At 50.5% G+C, this 13,073-nt stretch overlaps 1 protein-coding gene across 4 annotated transcripts in view; it reads left to right on the top strand.

Annotated features, from left to right (window-relative positions):
* Positions 1-13,073, top strand: part of ST8SIA5 (ST8 alpha-N-acetyl-neuraminide alpha-2,8-sialyltransferase 5) — a 70,960-nt gene that overhangs the window by 46,804 nt on the left and 11,083 nt on the right. For all 4 annotated transcript variants that reach the window (XM_079108791.1, XM_079108792.1, XM_079108794.1 and 1 more), the window contains one exon: positions 9,878-9,964. In XM_079108791.1, the coding sequence (XP_078964917.1) occupies positions 9,878-9,964 (87 nt within the window). The remainder of the gene's footprint in view (positions 1-9,877; positions 9,965-13,073) is intronic.

Here is a 13,073-nt window from a genome sequence, read left to right as displayed (position 1 = left end):
AGCCGTCCACAGCCTCCCCATAGTGTCACTCTGTGGAGCAAGCCTTCAACACCCACCTTGGGAGACATTCCAGATGCAAGCTGTAGCAGGCTCCGCAAGCTAAGAAACTGCCGGGAAGCCCAAGAGTGAGGCCGAATGTCCAGCTGGCGTCGGCCCCTGCACCCACCAGTTGTCTGTTCCCTCCCTTGAGCTGAATGCCTGAGGCAGCCCACCTCTTGTGAGTGCCACCCAGCCTTGGGCTGCGCACACACCGCTGTGGTCCCCCTTCTCATGGAGCTCACAGCTTAGTGGGGGAAATGGATACAGATAGCTAATTACCCCAAGGAGACAAGAGGTGACAGAGAATTGGACCTGGGCTAGTGTGAGAAGGGACTGGCCAGGCAAGGCCTCCCTGAGAAGGGGTGGCACAGCTGCGGTCTGCATGGTGATGGGTGCTAACTAGGCCAGGAGGATCCTGAGCCAGGAGGGAGCCTGCTGTGTCCCTGTCCTGAAGGACCAGGCAGCTGGAGCGCCAGCTCGAGAGAGGCAGCGGTACAGCAGGAGGGGCCCGTGGGGTGGATCTATGCCTGGATTTCGCCTTTATCCAAGGGCCGTGGGAGCCCACAGCAGGGTTAAGCAGGGCATGGGAGTTGTTTGGAAGCACTGCCGAGGAGCTGTGTTTTAGTGACAGAGACCCCCCAGACCTTAGTCAGGGGCCAAACCCATAAGCAGCCCCTGTGTTTCCTCAGATTTCAAACATTTCAGGCCTTTACATTTTGGTGGGAATCCAGAGCATTTAGAGTTTTCAAAGGGAGCATAGTGAATTTTTTAAATTATAAAACATACAGTCTCTTTGTGGCCCCTTCAGTGTCTGGACAGGAAGAGCAGAGAAGCCCGCAAGCCCGTGGTCCTTCCCTGCAGCTCCCGTCCTTCCCCGTGTGTTCCCCGTGTGCCGTGTTGCTTCCTGCATCAGGAGGTAGGGGCCTCTCTGATGATCCCACAGACAAGGGACCTTCAACAAGGGACCCCGATTCCTCGTAGTGCGTGACCCCAGAAGTGTGAGGACGTGGTGTCGGCAGGACTGGCTTCCTTTGTGGTCTCTCCTTGGCTGGCCAGTGGTCACACTGCTCCTGTGTCCTCGCATGGCTGACCTTGGTCTGTGTCTTGTGTCCTAATCTCCTCTTGTAAGGACACAAGTCGCATTGGATTAGGGTCCACCCCAATGACTTCATTTTACCTTAATGACCTCTTTAAAGACCCTTTCTCCAAATACAGTCACATTGTGGGGGACTAGAGGGCAGAGCTGCAGCTCATGGATTTGGGGGGGACACAATTCAGCCAGTAACAGGGCCCAATGAGAGGTGACGTGGGCCCTCTGATTTGAGCCTGAACACAGACTTGAAGGTGTGTTGGGCATTCATCACACCTTTCCCCACACCTGCCCGCCTGCTGTTCCTGGTCTGGCCTTCACTGGGGGGGTCTGCTCCTCTCCATATTTGGCATTAGTTCTCAGCTTTGCCTTTGAGGCATCTTCTCGAGTCCCCTAGATAAGTAGCCATCCCAGGAGGTGACCTCAGGTCTAACTGGGCCTTCCATGGCCTGTCTCTTCCATGGTAGCTGTCCTCTCTGTGGTCCCCAGCCCTGGGCATCTGAGAGAGAGGCAAAGCCCAGGCCGTTCATGAAGCATAGTGCCTGCACCCAGCAGATGCCAGGGGATTGCAATGCCTGTGCCTTCTTTCCTGAGCCCCCAAGCTGAGGGTCTTTTGGTCCTCCCTGCATGAAATCAGAGAACCCCAGAGGCTGACTTCTGATCTGAGCAGCTCTGACGTCACCTGGGGACCCATGGGCTTTGCTGTGCTCCAGTTCAGCTCCGTGACCTGGACTCATGGAGGCTTGGCCCTGAGTCATTGGGAAAAGGTCACATCCCCATCCGTGGAGAGAGACTGCTGGACAGACACACTCATGTCCCTTCAGGCGCACACAATGTCAGCTGGTGCTGTCTGAGGAGACGAGAGATCTGTGATTCATCTGGGTATAATTTTGATCCAAAATTGCTCAAATCAATGCTGAAAATCAGTCAACCAGAAAATTCCCACATGGGAAGCGCCTCACTCCCCAACACTGTCAGATGCAGGAGGAATTATTCTATGATGAATTGTTATGAAAATACATTGTTGCTAATTCTTGCTCAAATTATTTATGCTTGATTTTAGTCATTCTAGGACCTCTTTATTTTTAAATAAAAATCTTCAGTTGCTGACTGTCCTCACACCCAGATGGGGGTCATGCCTGAGAACTCCCCAGCTGGCCTTTCCCTGCATCCCAGCCCATCTTTCCAGGGTCTGGGACTCCGTGCTGAGCTCGGTAATGAGGCCAGGGGAGAAGCTGGGCGCCACAGGCACTGGGCATTCGCCGCTGTCTGGGCTGGGAGGCTGCTTCGTGTCCCTAGAAGCTGTCTCAGGGCAGTGTTCCCAAGTCCACCGGCCTGGGGCTCCTTGAGGGCAGGATCTGGGCCTCGGCAGCTCTGAGACTGGCCTGCACAGGTCCAGGACACCCTGTGAAATGCAGCAGCCCGTGAAGGAAGAGGGTGAGACCTGGGTGCAAACAGGAGGCAGTGGAAGAAAAGGGGAGAACAAAGGGCTCCGAGAGGATCATCTCCGCTCACGTGATCTCCGTCTCTTACCATGAGACCTCGCATGCACAGACTCGCCATAATAAAACGCCCTGGTGCCCAGCCCCAAGCCTGCTCACCCCACTCCTCCTTCTGATTCCCAGCATCTCCTCTGCTGATGACCTCTCACCGCCACACGCACGCTGCTGTTTCTTTGCCCATCACTTCTCTGTGTTCACTGGTGCCGAGCTTCCATGGTGAGGATTTTGCTCACTTCCACCAGGCCAGGCCCCTCCTCACACTCCCCTAGTAGAAGGGTGCTGTATTTTGGATGTGGTTTGTACCCCAAGGTCACGTGTTGAAGGTCTGATCTTCAATGTGGCGCTCTAAAGGTTAATTGGGGTCCAGCTAGAAGGGTTAAGGGGAGAGCTAATAAAGAGGCAAGCACACAGGATGGCGAAGAGCAAGAAGTGGCTTCCGTGGGAAAGCCAGTGCAGTTTATTATCTATTCCAGGGTCATATCAAGTTACCTAGGTTACTTAGTACAGTTAGCTTTGCGCATGTGCAGATGACATAACTTGCTTGCTTCTCAGAGTCCATCACTACCAAAGGTTATAATAACAAGATCTCCAGGTCTCATGGACAGAAGAGTTGCAGAGCATCTTTAAGCCATTCAAACAGAGTGCCTTTTGTCCTGAGGAGTGTGCTCAACTTGAAGGACTTTCATCCTCTGTACATTGATTGACCTGAAATCCCTACACAGCAACATTGAAGTGGTGGAAGTTTTTTTAAAGCGGGGACCCAGTGAGAGATAGTTAAGCTAAATAAGTCTCTTCCTTATAAGAACTAGCCTCAGGTATTCTGTTATAGCAACAGAAAATAGACTACCACAAAGGGTACTGATAGCCTTTTTAGTTCCTCTGTTTAGAGATTACTTATAGAATCTACTTCTTCTCCTAGCAAATATAAATAGTGCCTCTAGATCCTGCACCATGTAAGATGAGGTTGTTAAAATTACTCCTAATTTTCAGTTTCTCTGTCTATGGTCATCCATGTGCTTACATCTGAAATGTCAAGGATGATAATATTTACATTTTATTTGTCATCATAACAAATCCTTTTGGGACCTTTGTGAGAGGTTGACTAACATTTGAAGATCGGTAGACAATGTTTCCAGTATTGGGACAATGTGGGTATTGTTCACTGAAGGTCAGGGGCCACTCTGATTCCATCTCCTTTCTTTGGCATTTTGTTCCTGGAGCTTCTAGCTATCTTTCCTTTCTTCACCTCTTCATCTCTATCGTACCCTATTTTTTTTTTTTCCTGCCTCTCCAACAGTCAGGCATTCCCTCCAGGCCACCCTTCATCCTCTTGTCACCTTGGACAGGCTGTTTTCTTGGGTCACATGGAAGGGGTCTGGGACTTCCCTTCTGTGCCTTTTTAGGTTGGATTCGCCTTTGCTGAGAACCCGCAGCTGCTTCTGTCTTATTCGCTCCTCCCTTTTACTTCTGCCCATCCTTGAGTGAGAACCGGTGGTGGGAGGGAGGTTCTGAGTCCTCTTGGCCTAAATGATTTGATTCTTCTCTTGTTTTTGATTGTTGATTCGGCAGGTTGTTGGACTGTGGTGTTAGCAGATGGTACTGTAGGTGAAATAATGTTCCCTCAGGATGTTGAAGACCTTCACCATCTTCTAGCACATGGGTTATGTGAGAAGCATGGAAATGGCTGTTCCTTTGCAAACTCTCTGGTTTCTTTCACTTTTTTGCCTCTAGGTTCTTGTTAAGTTGGGCCACTTCTGAACATCTGGTGACATCCTCACTCCCCAGTGGGATCTCTTCATCTGAGCTCACGTCTGAACTCTTTGTGTGTTTGTGTGCAAACTCTGGAACTTTCTCTTGAATCTTTCTATACAGTTTTCTTCCTCTTCACTGGCCTCTACTTCCTCTTTCTAGTACATCCATACATTGAGTGCTGGGTCTTTTCGATTGCTTCTCTGGCTCTTATATCTTTTAATCTTAATTCTTTCTCTCTTTGCCATTTGCTTCTACTTTGCTTCTTCATTCTCTTCTACTCTCTGGTAAAATTCCTTGATTTCATCTTCCAAGTCTTCTAATGAACTCTTCCCCCTAGAGTTTTTTTTTTCCTTACTTTTAAGGATGTAATATCTTGAATCTCTATGGAGACATTAAGCAGAGGTGTTATTATTATTATTATTTGGTACTGAGGATTGATCCCAGAGGCATCTTACTACTGAGCTACATCCCCAGCCCTCACCATTGTTTTTTACATGTTGGGACAGGGTCTCTCTAAGTTGCTGAGGCTTCCTCTAGCTTGCCATCCTCCTGCTCAGCTTCCCAGCTTGCTGGGATTGCAGGCATGCAGCACCACGCACCAAGCATGATATTTTTAAGTTGTCTTTTGCACCTCTGTTAGTTTTCTCTGTGGCCATTTTTATCTGGTGGTTTGTCTTGTTCTCTCTCCCTCAGGTTGACCAGGTGACCCTTGGTCACATTTAAACCTAAAGCAGTTAAAAGCCAGCAGGAGCACCAAGTCTGAAGTTGTTTGAGATGCTTCTGTGCCTTTGGCAGCGAGAAGGTCCAGGTGTTTTTAGCTGGGAATGGCACAGTTTTTAGAGAGGAATTGACAGTCTCGCTCCCCAGCCAGACATTAAATCTTTGCTTGTTGTGGGGTGGGATGGACTTTGTTCTTACAGCCCAACTCTCATTTCCAGGGCCAGGTCTCCCCTCCCCCACTCCCCTTTTAGACTTATCTTCTGTCCTCCTGTCCTTGTGCCACCTCAGCTTCCTTACACTTGTTGAGGTCTCTCTTCCACTGAGAGACCCCTCCCTGACATTCTGCTCATCTGGTAGGTTTACACCCATTGAAATCCTCTTCTGGAGTGTTAGTGGTGTCCTGGGAGAACACCCTCCGTCTTTAAAGTAAAGGCGATGTCTGCAGGTGTAAAGCAATCTAGACATTTTTACACATATGATTCCATTTGATCTCTCCGACAACCTTTGGGATGGGCAGGGCAGAGGCAATGATATCCACCCTACAGGTGATTAAATGACTGGCCCAGGTCACTTTGCAAGCTGGGGATGGAGAGCCAGGATTCAAGGCTGGGTGCACTGGAGGCCCAGAGATGGGGTTGGAAGTTGCTCACAGTTGAACTCAGGACCCTGGCCTGAGTTAGAAGGCTGTTTTCCCCAGGTGATTGAGGCAACGCCCATGCAGGGTGCTACTCTAGGAGCCTGTGGGAAGTGGGTGGGCCGGGTGCTGCAGAGTAATGGCACCTGTCCTCCAGTGTCCTGAGAGCTGCTGAGTGCAGAGAGCTGCTGCAGGAGATTGGGGAAGCCGAAGGAAGCTCTCCTGCCTTCCATCTGGGTGCGAGGGGCGCCTTCCAGGGCTGTAATGCCAAGCAGGTTCCTGCCAGAGCCTTGTACTCCCTCTTCTCTGCCTGGGCTGTACTCTCACCAGGTATTTCCATGGCTGTATCATTTCAGTCTTTTCTTGGAAACCCTACTGCACAGGCGAGCTGTTATAAATTTGCTTTCTCTTGGCCTCCCCACGGCCTGTAGGCTCCATGCAGGCAGGGAGTTGTTTTGGTCATGGCTGCATTTCCAGCTCCTGTCCTCTAGAGTTGTCCACGAATAGGGAACTTGATTTGGATTCAGACTTATTGATCCATTCATTAATCTGTTGAAATACTCAACAAATACTTCCCAGCACCTGCTCTGTGCTTGGGCACTGGAGTGACAGTGGTAAACCCAGGCAGGATCCCTGTGCCCTTCGTTATTTGCTGTCATGGAAACCATCAGGAGTAAGGACAGATGGTGGGTTGTGCAAAAGTGCAGTGTACAGAGGGCAGCGTGCGAGCACAGCCCAGTCAGTTCAGCTGAGTGGTAGTCATCACTTACTGGTGCCTATGTATGTCGGGCACTGGGCCTCCTCCTTTATTGTGTCATCTTATTTAGTCATTTAAAAAGCTGTGAAGGCAAGAGACGCGTGTTATGCTCATTTTATAGATGAGAAAACTGAGACTCAGAGAAGTTAAATAACCTGCCAGACCTCCCGTAGTTAGGAGGTGTCTGAACTGGGTCCCCATGGTTCCAAAATTCGTTTAGTCACCATCCTCTATTACTTTTCCTGCGACCACCCCTCCCCCACCAGCCATGCATCCTCCCTGTAGGTGAGGCTTGCCCTGACTGGGGACAACTGTTACCTGTCCAAGTGAACACAGGGACACACCTGCAGAATGAACCTGGTGTGGTTTTTGTGTTTTGTTTTAATTACAGTTAAGTGGGTATGTGCCTTTTGGGGACCCATGATCCCTTTGGAAAGCTGATTAGGGTGGATTCTCCCCAGAATGTACATAAGGCAGATGGATATCGGGCTTTTCCTAAAACCCTGGGAGCGCAGGGACTCCCTCAAGCCCTCAGGGGACTGCAGGGTAAGAAGCACAGTCATAGTATTTTCTTGGGAACACTCAGCTCCTGAGTCCCTTCCTCATTTGTGATCAAACCAGAATGGGCTTCTTCCACAAAAGGGCCCAAATCCAACCAGCTTCCTAAAGGGCCACAACTAAGTGACTCTGGATGTGCACTGTGCCTGGCCTTTGGTTGGGGACAGTGCATGATCAAGAGAGAGAAGTCATGGTTCTGCCTTTAGTGAACGTAGGACCTGCCCCGTATTTCCAGTGTTTCTGTAGAATTCCACTTGGGAACGGCTCAATGGAAAAAGGATCCCATGATCTAGTACCTCTGGCAGATGATGAATATGAGATTCCTTTATTAAAGGGTCTGAGAAGTCTTGTAGTAATGCACTGAACTTTATTTTTTTAAAACTCAATGTTCCCAGTATGTTTGATCATAGGTTCCCCTTATTTAAAAAAGTTGGTTAAACCACAGGCAAGGGCCATCTTTGTATCACTTTGACATGGTTCAGTGAATACCTTGTGATACTTTATTGAAGTGGCATTTCATGGAACATGCTTTGAAAAACTTAAATATCATCATACAGATTTTCCTCTTTCTCCTTTGCTCCCTACTTTGTCCCCCAACCCCAAAGAGCTAACCATATAAGGAAATGTGGAAAAGTGCCAACCAAGTGATTATAGTAAAAACAATCTCTTGTAGGCAGCCAGGGTTACGAAAGCCCCACTTTACAGACTGAGGCTCCGAAATGATTTTCTGTGGTGACACAGGATCCAGGGAGCAACTTCTTGACTGAAATGGGGATACATAACCAAGGCTAGGGAAGACGATAGAGACACTGCTAACGTGTATGGGAGAGGGTGTGGGACGTGGCGTGAGGCCTTCAAGGTTAGGCATTCTCTGCAAGGAGAAGGGAGATGGCGGCCATTAGGGTTAATGTGTAGAAGGATCTCAGCCATCACTCGGTGTTTGTAGGAATTTGTTTGAATTTATTCACTCACTTAACAATATTTATCAAGTGTCTGTATTTTGCTAGGCACTCTTCTGGAAGCTGGAGATACAGTACTGAAACTCAATGCATACTTACAAATATGTAAATGTAAATTGATAATTTAAGTAATAATTCTTTCACGAGTTTCAAAGGGAGCATTGTGATTTAGATGTTCCCTTTTCTGAGAATGCCTGAGAATGCTCAGATGTTTAAAATCAAGGCGCATGAAGCTTGGCAGACGGGTTTTCAGAGAAAAGGGGCACACCCCTTAAGACAGTTTTATACTCACAGATTGCCTCTTCCTGTGTGTCACTGGGCAACTGTGATCTGCCCTGAGACAGGAGGATGAGAAGGTCATGCCATGGTCCTGAGCCTCCTGTGTGCTGTGCACAGTGTGGGGCTTGACTCAGCCCTGCATAGTCCTGAGTTGGGTGTGGTGGCACCGGCCTGCAATCCCAGTAACTCAGGAGGCTGAGGCAGGAGTATTGCAAGTTCAAGGCCAGCCTCAGCAACCTCGTAAGACCCTATCCCAAAATAAAAAATAAAGTGGTACATATACACAATGGAATATTACCCAGCCATAAAAATGTTATTGCATTTGCTGGTAGTGGATGGAATTAGAGATGTCATGCTAAGTGCAATAAACCAATGCCAAAAAGCAAAGGCTGAATGTTCTCTCTGATATGCAGATGCTGACTCACAATAGGTAGGGGTTCGGGGATGGGCGGGGGAGTGGAGGTTTGCTGAATTGGATGGGGGTGGGTGGGGGAGGGGGAACAAGGAGTATGGGAATGGGAAAGACAGTGGAATGAATTGGATGTAACTTTCCTATATTCATATATGAATACATAACCAGTGTAATTCCACATTGTGTATAACCACAAGAATGGGAAGTCATCCTCCATGTATGTATGATACGTCAAAACACATTCTTCTGTCATGTAAAACCAAAAAGAAGAAATAAAAAAATTTTTAAAAAGAATAAAAATAAAGTGGCCAGGGATGGAGCTCAATGGGAAAGCACCCCCGGGTTCCATTCTCAGTACCAAAAAAAAAAAAACAAAAAAACAAACTTCCTGAGAGAGCTGTGCGACAACCCTTCGGGACAGACACACAGGAATAATGGCTTGTTTGAATCAGGTGAGGTAAGACATGCAGACCCAGAATGACCATCATGGGTAGGATGTTTTTAGACTCCCAGATCCCTGGACACAGGAGGCATGCCACGCTATGCGGGGCCCGGGGGAAACCCCAAAACCATCCAGAAGGCCGGATCCAGGGAGAGTCGGATGAGAACTGAAGTGTGTTTTCGTGGGGAGAATGGGTGGGACGGGGGGCGCTGACAGCTTCAGGACTGGCTGGGTGGGACCTCTGGGCAGGCTCTGGGCTTAGGGGTTCCCACTGGTTGTCTTATAGCTGGCCCTGGAATGATTAGGGCTGGGGAGGGCGGCTCTCTGAAAAGGAGGTGGCTCTGCCTTTCTCAGGTTCCCTATGAAAGGCGTGTGGCTGGGACCTGCTTGCTGTCTCCAGGAGCTGGTGAGGCTGCAGATGCCGGCGCAGTGAGATACAGAAAATAAGAAAATATGCTTAATTCAGGGCTGGGGTTGTGGCCCAGTGGTAGAGCGCTTGCCTAGCCTGTGTGGAGCTCCGGGTTTGATCCTCAGCACCACATAAAATAAATGAATGAAATAAAGGTCCAGCAACATCTAAAAAAATATTTAAAAACAGAAAAGAAAATATGCTTAAGTGAAAGCACTGGTCCAGGATTCTGCACACAGGGGAGCAGAAAGGGAGCATTTTGGGAACGATGCCACGTGGTCCAGCCTGGCCCGCTTATCTGCTCTCTGTCCTCCACTCCCGAAGGGTGAAGCAGTCGGAGCTGTTCGACAGGTGGAAGAGTCTCCAGATGTGCAAGTGGGCCATGAACATCTCCGAAGCCAACCAGTTCAAGTACCTATCGTCCGTCTTCCCCCCTCTCCTGGCATGGCCACACTGTCCCTCTCACTGCCACCGCTTTGCAGTTTCACTGTCTGCAAGGCCCAGCTCTGGGTGGCCATCTGCCCTGGAGCTGGCCCTAGATGGCTTAGGAGTTTGGACAGTGGCAAGGTTCCGAGTCCACAGAGGGCAAGGTGGGCAGCCAAACAGCTGCTGTCCCCAGGCTGTCTCCTGTAGGCCTTGCAGCCAGCTGTCTGCAAGGTCGCTGCTGTCACATGGGGCACACGGTGGGGGTTAACAAGTGCCTAGCGGGAAGTCTTTGCTCAGAGCCTCCCCTCAGGCCTCCATGGACTCACTAACCTTGCCTCCCTCTCTTGATCTGCCTTCTCAGAACCTGCGTTCTGACAGCCACATCAGATGCCTGAGCCCCGCTGTAGATTAGCTTCTAATTGCTCTCCAACCACAGTTAACAGGTTATAAACTCCCAGAGAGGCAGAGCTCTTCTTAAAGTTCTGCCATGGGACCCAAACAGATGGGACATCCCGAACATTCCTGCTTCATTAGTGTGAGTGCCAGGGTCCTGTCCCTCCCTACGATCCCCTGGGTTCTTGGTATTGTGGTGGTGCAGGCAGACCTGAGGCTGTGGAGTGGACAGGACCCTCTACCTGTATCCAAGCTCGATTTCCACATCAGGTGCAAGCTCAAATGTACTGGGAGCTTCAACACGGAGGAATCCTATCCCGGAGCTTGGGAAAAGGGATTGTTACCCGGCATCTTGTACTTGCTTTATAAATCGTTTATTCCAGTTTGTGGCAATTCCAGGCCAAGTCTAGAGGTAGAATAGTATTAAGTGGCACATTTTTAGAAATTTGAATGTCTAAAGTGATGAGCCCTGAAGAGCAGGTGACCTCTGAGATGGCAGAACCCCCCTCAGGCCCCAAGTAGTTTGCAGAGAGCCACCTTCCATAAAAGTAGACTGAACTGAGCACCATGCTGGAAGAGTGGGACAGATGCAAGGGCTGTGTGGCAGTCTGCCCCTCAAGGGAACACTGTGTGCTGCACAGATGGACACCCTGGAGTGAGAAAGGCCTGAGCATGCCAAGGGTGGTCAGTGAGATGTCAAGGGCCATTGTCCAGGCCAGGGGGCTCCTCGGTGGGATTCACATGCCTAAGGAAATAAGAAGCAACTGGAAACTGACAAAGGAAACATGGGGGTCAGTGTGGGAGCTCATGGCAGAGCACCACCCAGGACAGCGAGGAGGGATGTGGAAAGGGAGGTGACATCAGGCCTTGGCATGCTCTGAATGGAAAAACCTTCAAAGCCGGCCAGCTGCCTCCCTCTGCTCTATTCTGAAGCTCCTGGAACCGTGTTGAGATTCTTCAGCCAGGTCACAGGAGCCTGGTGCAGCATGGGAGGGGGCCTGAGCCTCGCAGCTGCAGGAGAGGAGTCCTGTCCACCCCTCCTCTCCTGTGGCCTACAAATAGACCCTGGCATTTTGGGTATGTGTCAGTCACTTGTAAGCTTGGTTAGCATGAGTCAATTTCCTCAATGAGGGTACTGAAGATCGAGTTTCTGCACCAGCACAGCTAACAGGGACAGATGCTGGTTTGTAGTGCTGACCTGTGGCCTGCCCTACCAGGCTTCTAGCCTCCCCTCTGGAAGCCTTAGTAACATTCTGAAACCCACCTGTCCACAGGAAAGACCACTGGGACTAGCAACTAAGCTGGTCCCTAGTGAAGTCCCTGCAAGAAATACAATCATAAAAATAAAAATAAATTCTGTAACCTTCTCAGGTTTGGCAAGCTGGAGTCATAGAATTACAGAGGGTCAGAAGTGGCAGAGTCCATCCTGCATATTGCACATAAGGAAAGAGGCCCAGAAGGGAAGGTGACCTGCCTGGAGCCCCATGACTGGCAGTGGCAGAGCAGACACTAGAATCCAGGCCCCTTGTCACCAGGATGGCAACCTAAGTTTTCATCCCAGAACCTGGACTTTCAGAAATCTCCTCCTGGTTCTTCATTAGTGGTCATTGTAGGACTCTGTGGGGAAGATGTCCCTCTCCAGGGCTGCCTGGATGCTGGATGCATTGTGCCTGGAGTCGGTGTCCTGGGAAGCAGCTGCATGTGCTCAACCCACTGTTGCTGCTTTTGGAGGAAGGGGCTTCATGGGCTCAGAGCCCTGACCTGAGGGGGCAATGGTCTGTGCCCTTGGTCAAGTCCAGGGCCCTCTGTATTCAGGGCATTACGTCCTCAGGGCAGAGGAGCAAGATGTGTCCAGGATCTGACCCAGTGAGGCGGCATGTGGAGCCTCCTGGTGTGGCCCCAGACGCACTGCCAGGTGGAACACCTGGTGCAGAGAAGAGAGGAAAGCAGGCCCCTGGCCTGGCTGGCGCCCGGGCCTGCCCGCCAGCCTGTTCTCCCTGCAGCTTGTTTCTGAGAAGGCTGGCACCTGGGCGTTAGCCCTGTGGTTTCCATCAGGACTCTTTTTTTAAAAAATGACAAACCCTGACATTTCTGTTGGAACCAGCCAGCATCACCCACCATCCCAGTTTCTGACCCTCCCCAATTCCTGAATCAGTTTCTGAGCCAACATTTCTGTTGGCCACCAGGGTCTTGAGACCCCTTCAGACAAGGTGGCTGCCTCGTCTAGTCTGCGATGGGGGCCGAGTCCCTGAGAGGAGCTCGGGATCCCTGGGGTTCAGTTCAGGCTCCACAAATGCAGCAGGAGCCTGGTGGCTCTGGGAAGCAGGTCTGGATGGAGGCGCTAGTGGGGAACAGGTAGCAGTGTGACCAGCCTCAGGCAGAATTGGGAGGGGGGAGTCCCTGCTATCAGTGGCTGTCACTCAAGCCTGAGAGGGACATGGTAGATGAAGTTTATGGCTCCCAATCTGTGCGCCAGCCTTGGGGACAAGTGCCTTTGGTGGGGACGGGGGCAGCAGGAGGCCTCATGTGGGAAACCTGCCTGGGCTGAAAGGACAGTGTCTGGAGAGTCATCGGGAGGCCTGCTGGAGGGAGAGGGGAGCCCGAGTGGAGGTGTGGGGCGGGAGCAAGTGTGGGAATCAGGATGGGGGAGGCGCAGCAGCATGACCCCTGTGTCCTCAGTGAGGCTGTGCTGTGCCTGGTG

The sequence above is a fragment of the Sciurus vulgaris genome, assembly GCF_902686455.1.
Source record: "Sciurus vulgaris genome assembly, chromosome: 13".
NCBI classification, from domain to species: domain Eukaryota; kingdom Metazoa; phylum Chordata; class Mammalia; order Rodentia; family Sciuridae; genus Sciurus; species Sciurus vulgaris.
Note: the sequence above shows the minus strand (reverse complement) of the source record. Positions and strands in the feature narration are given on the sequence as shown.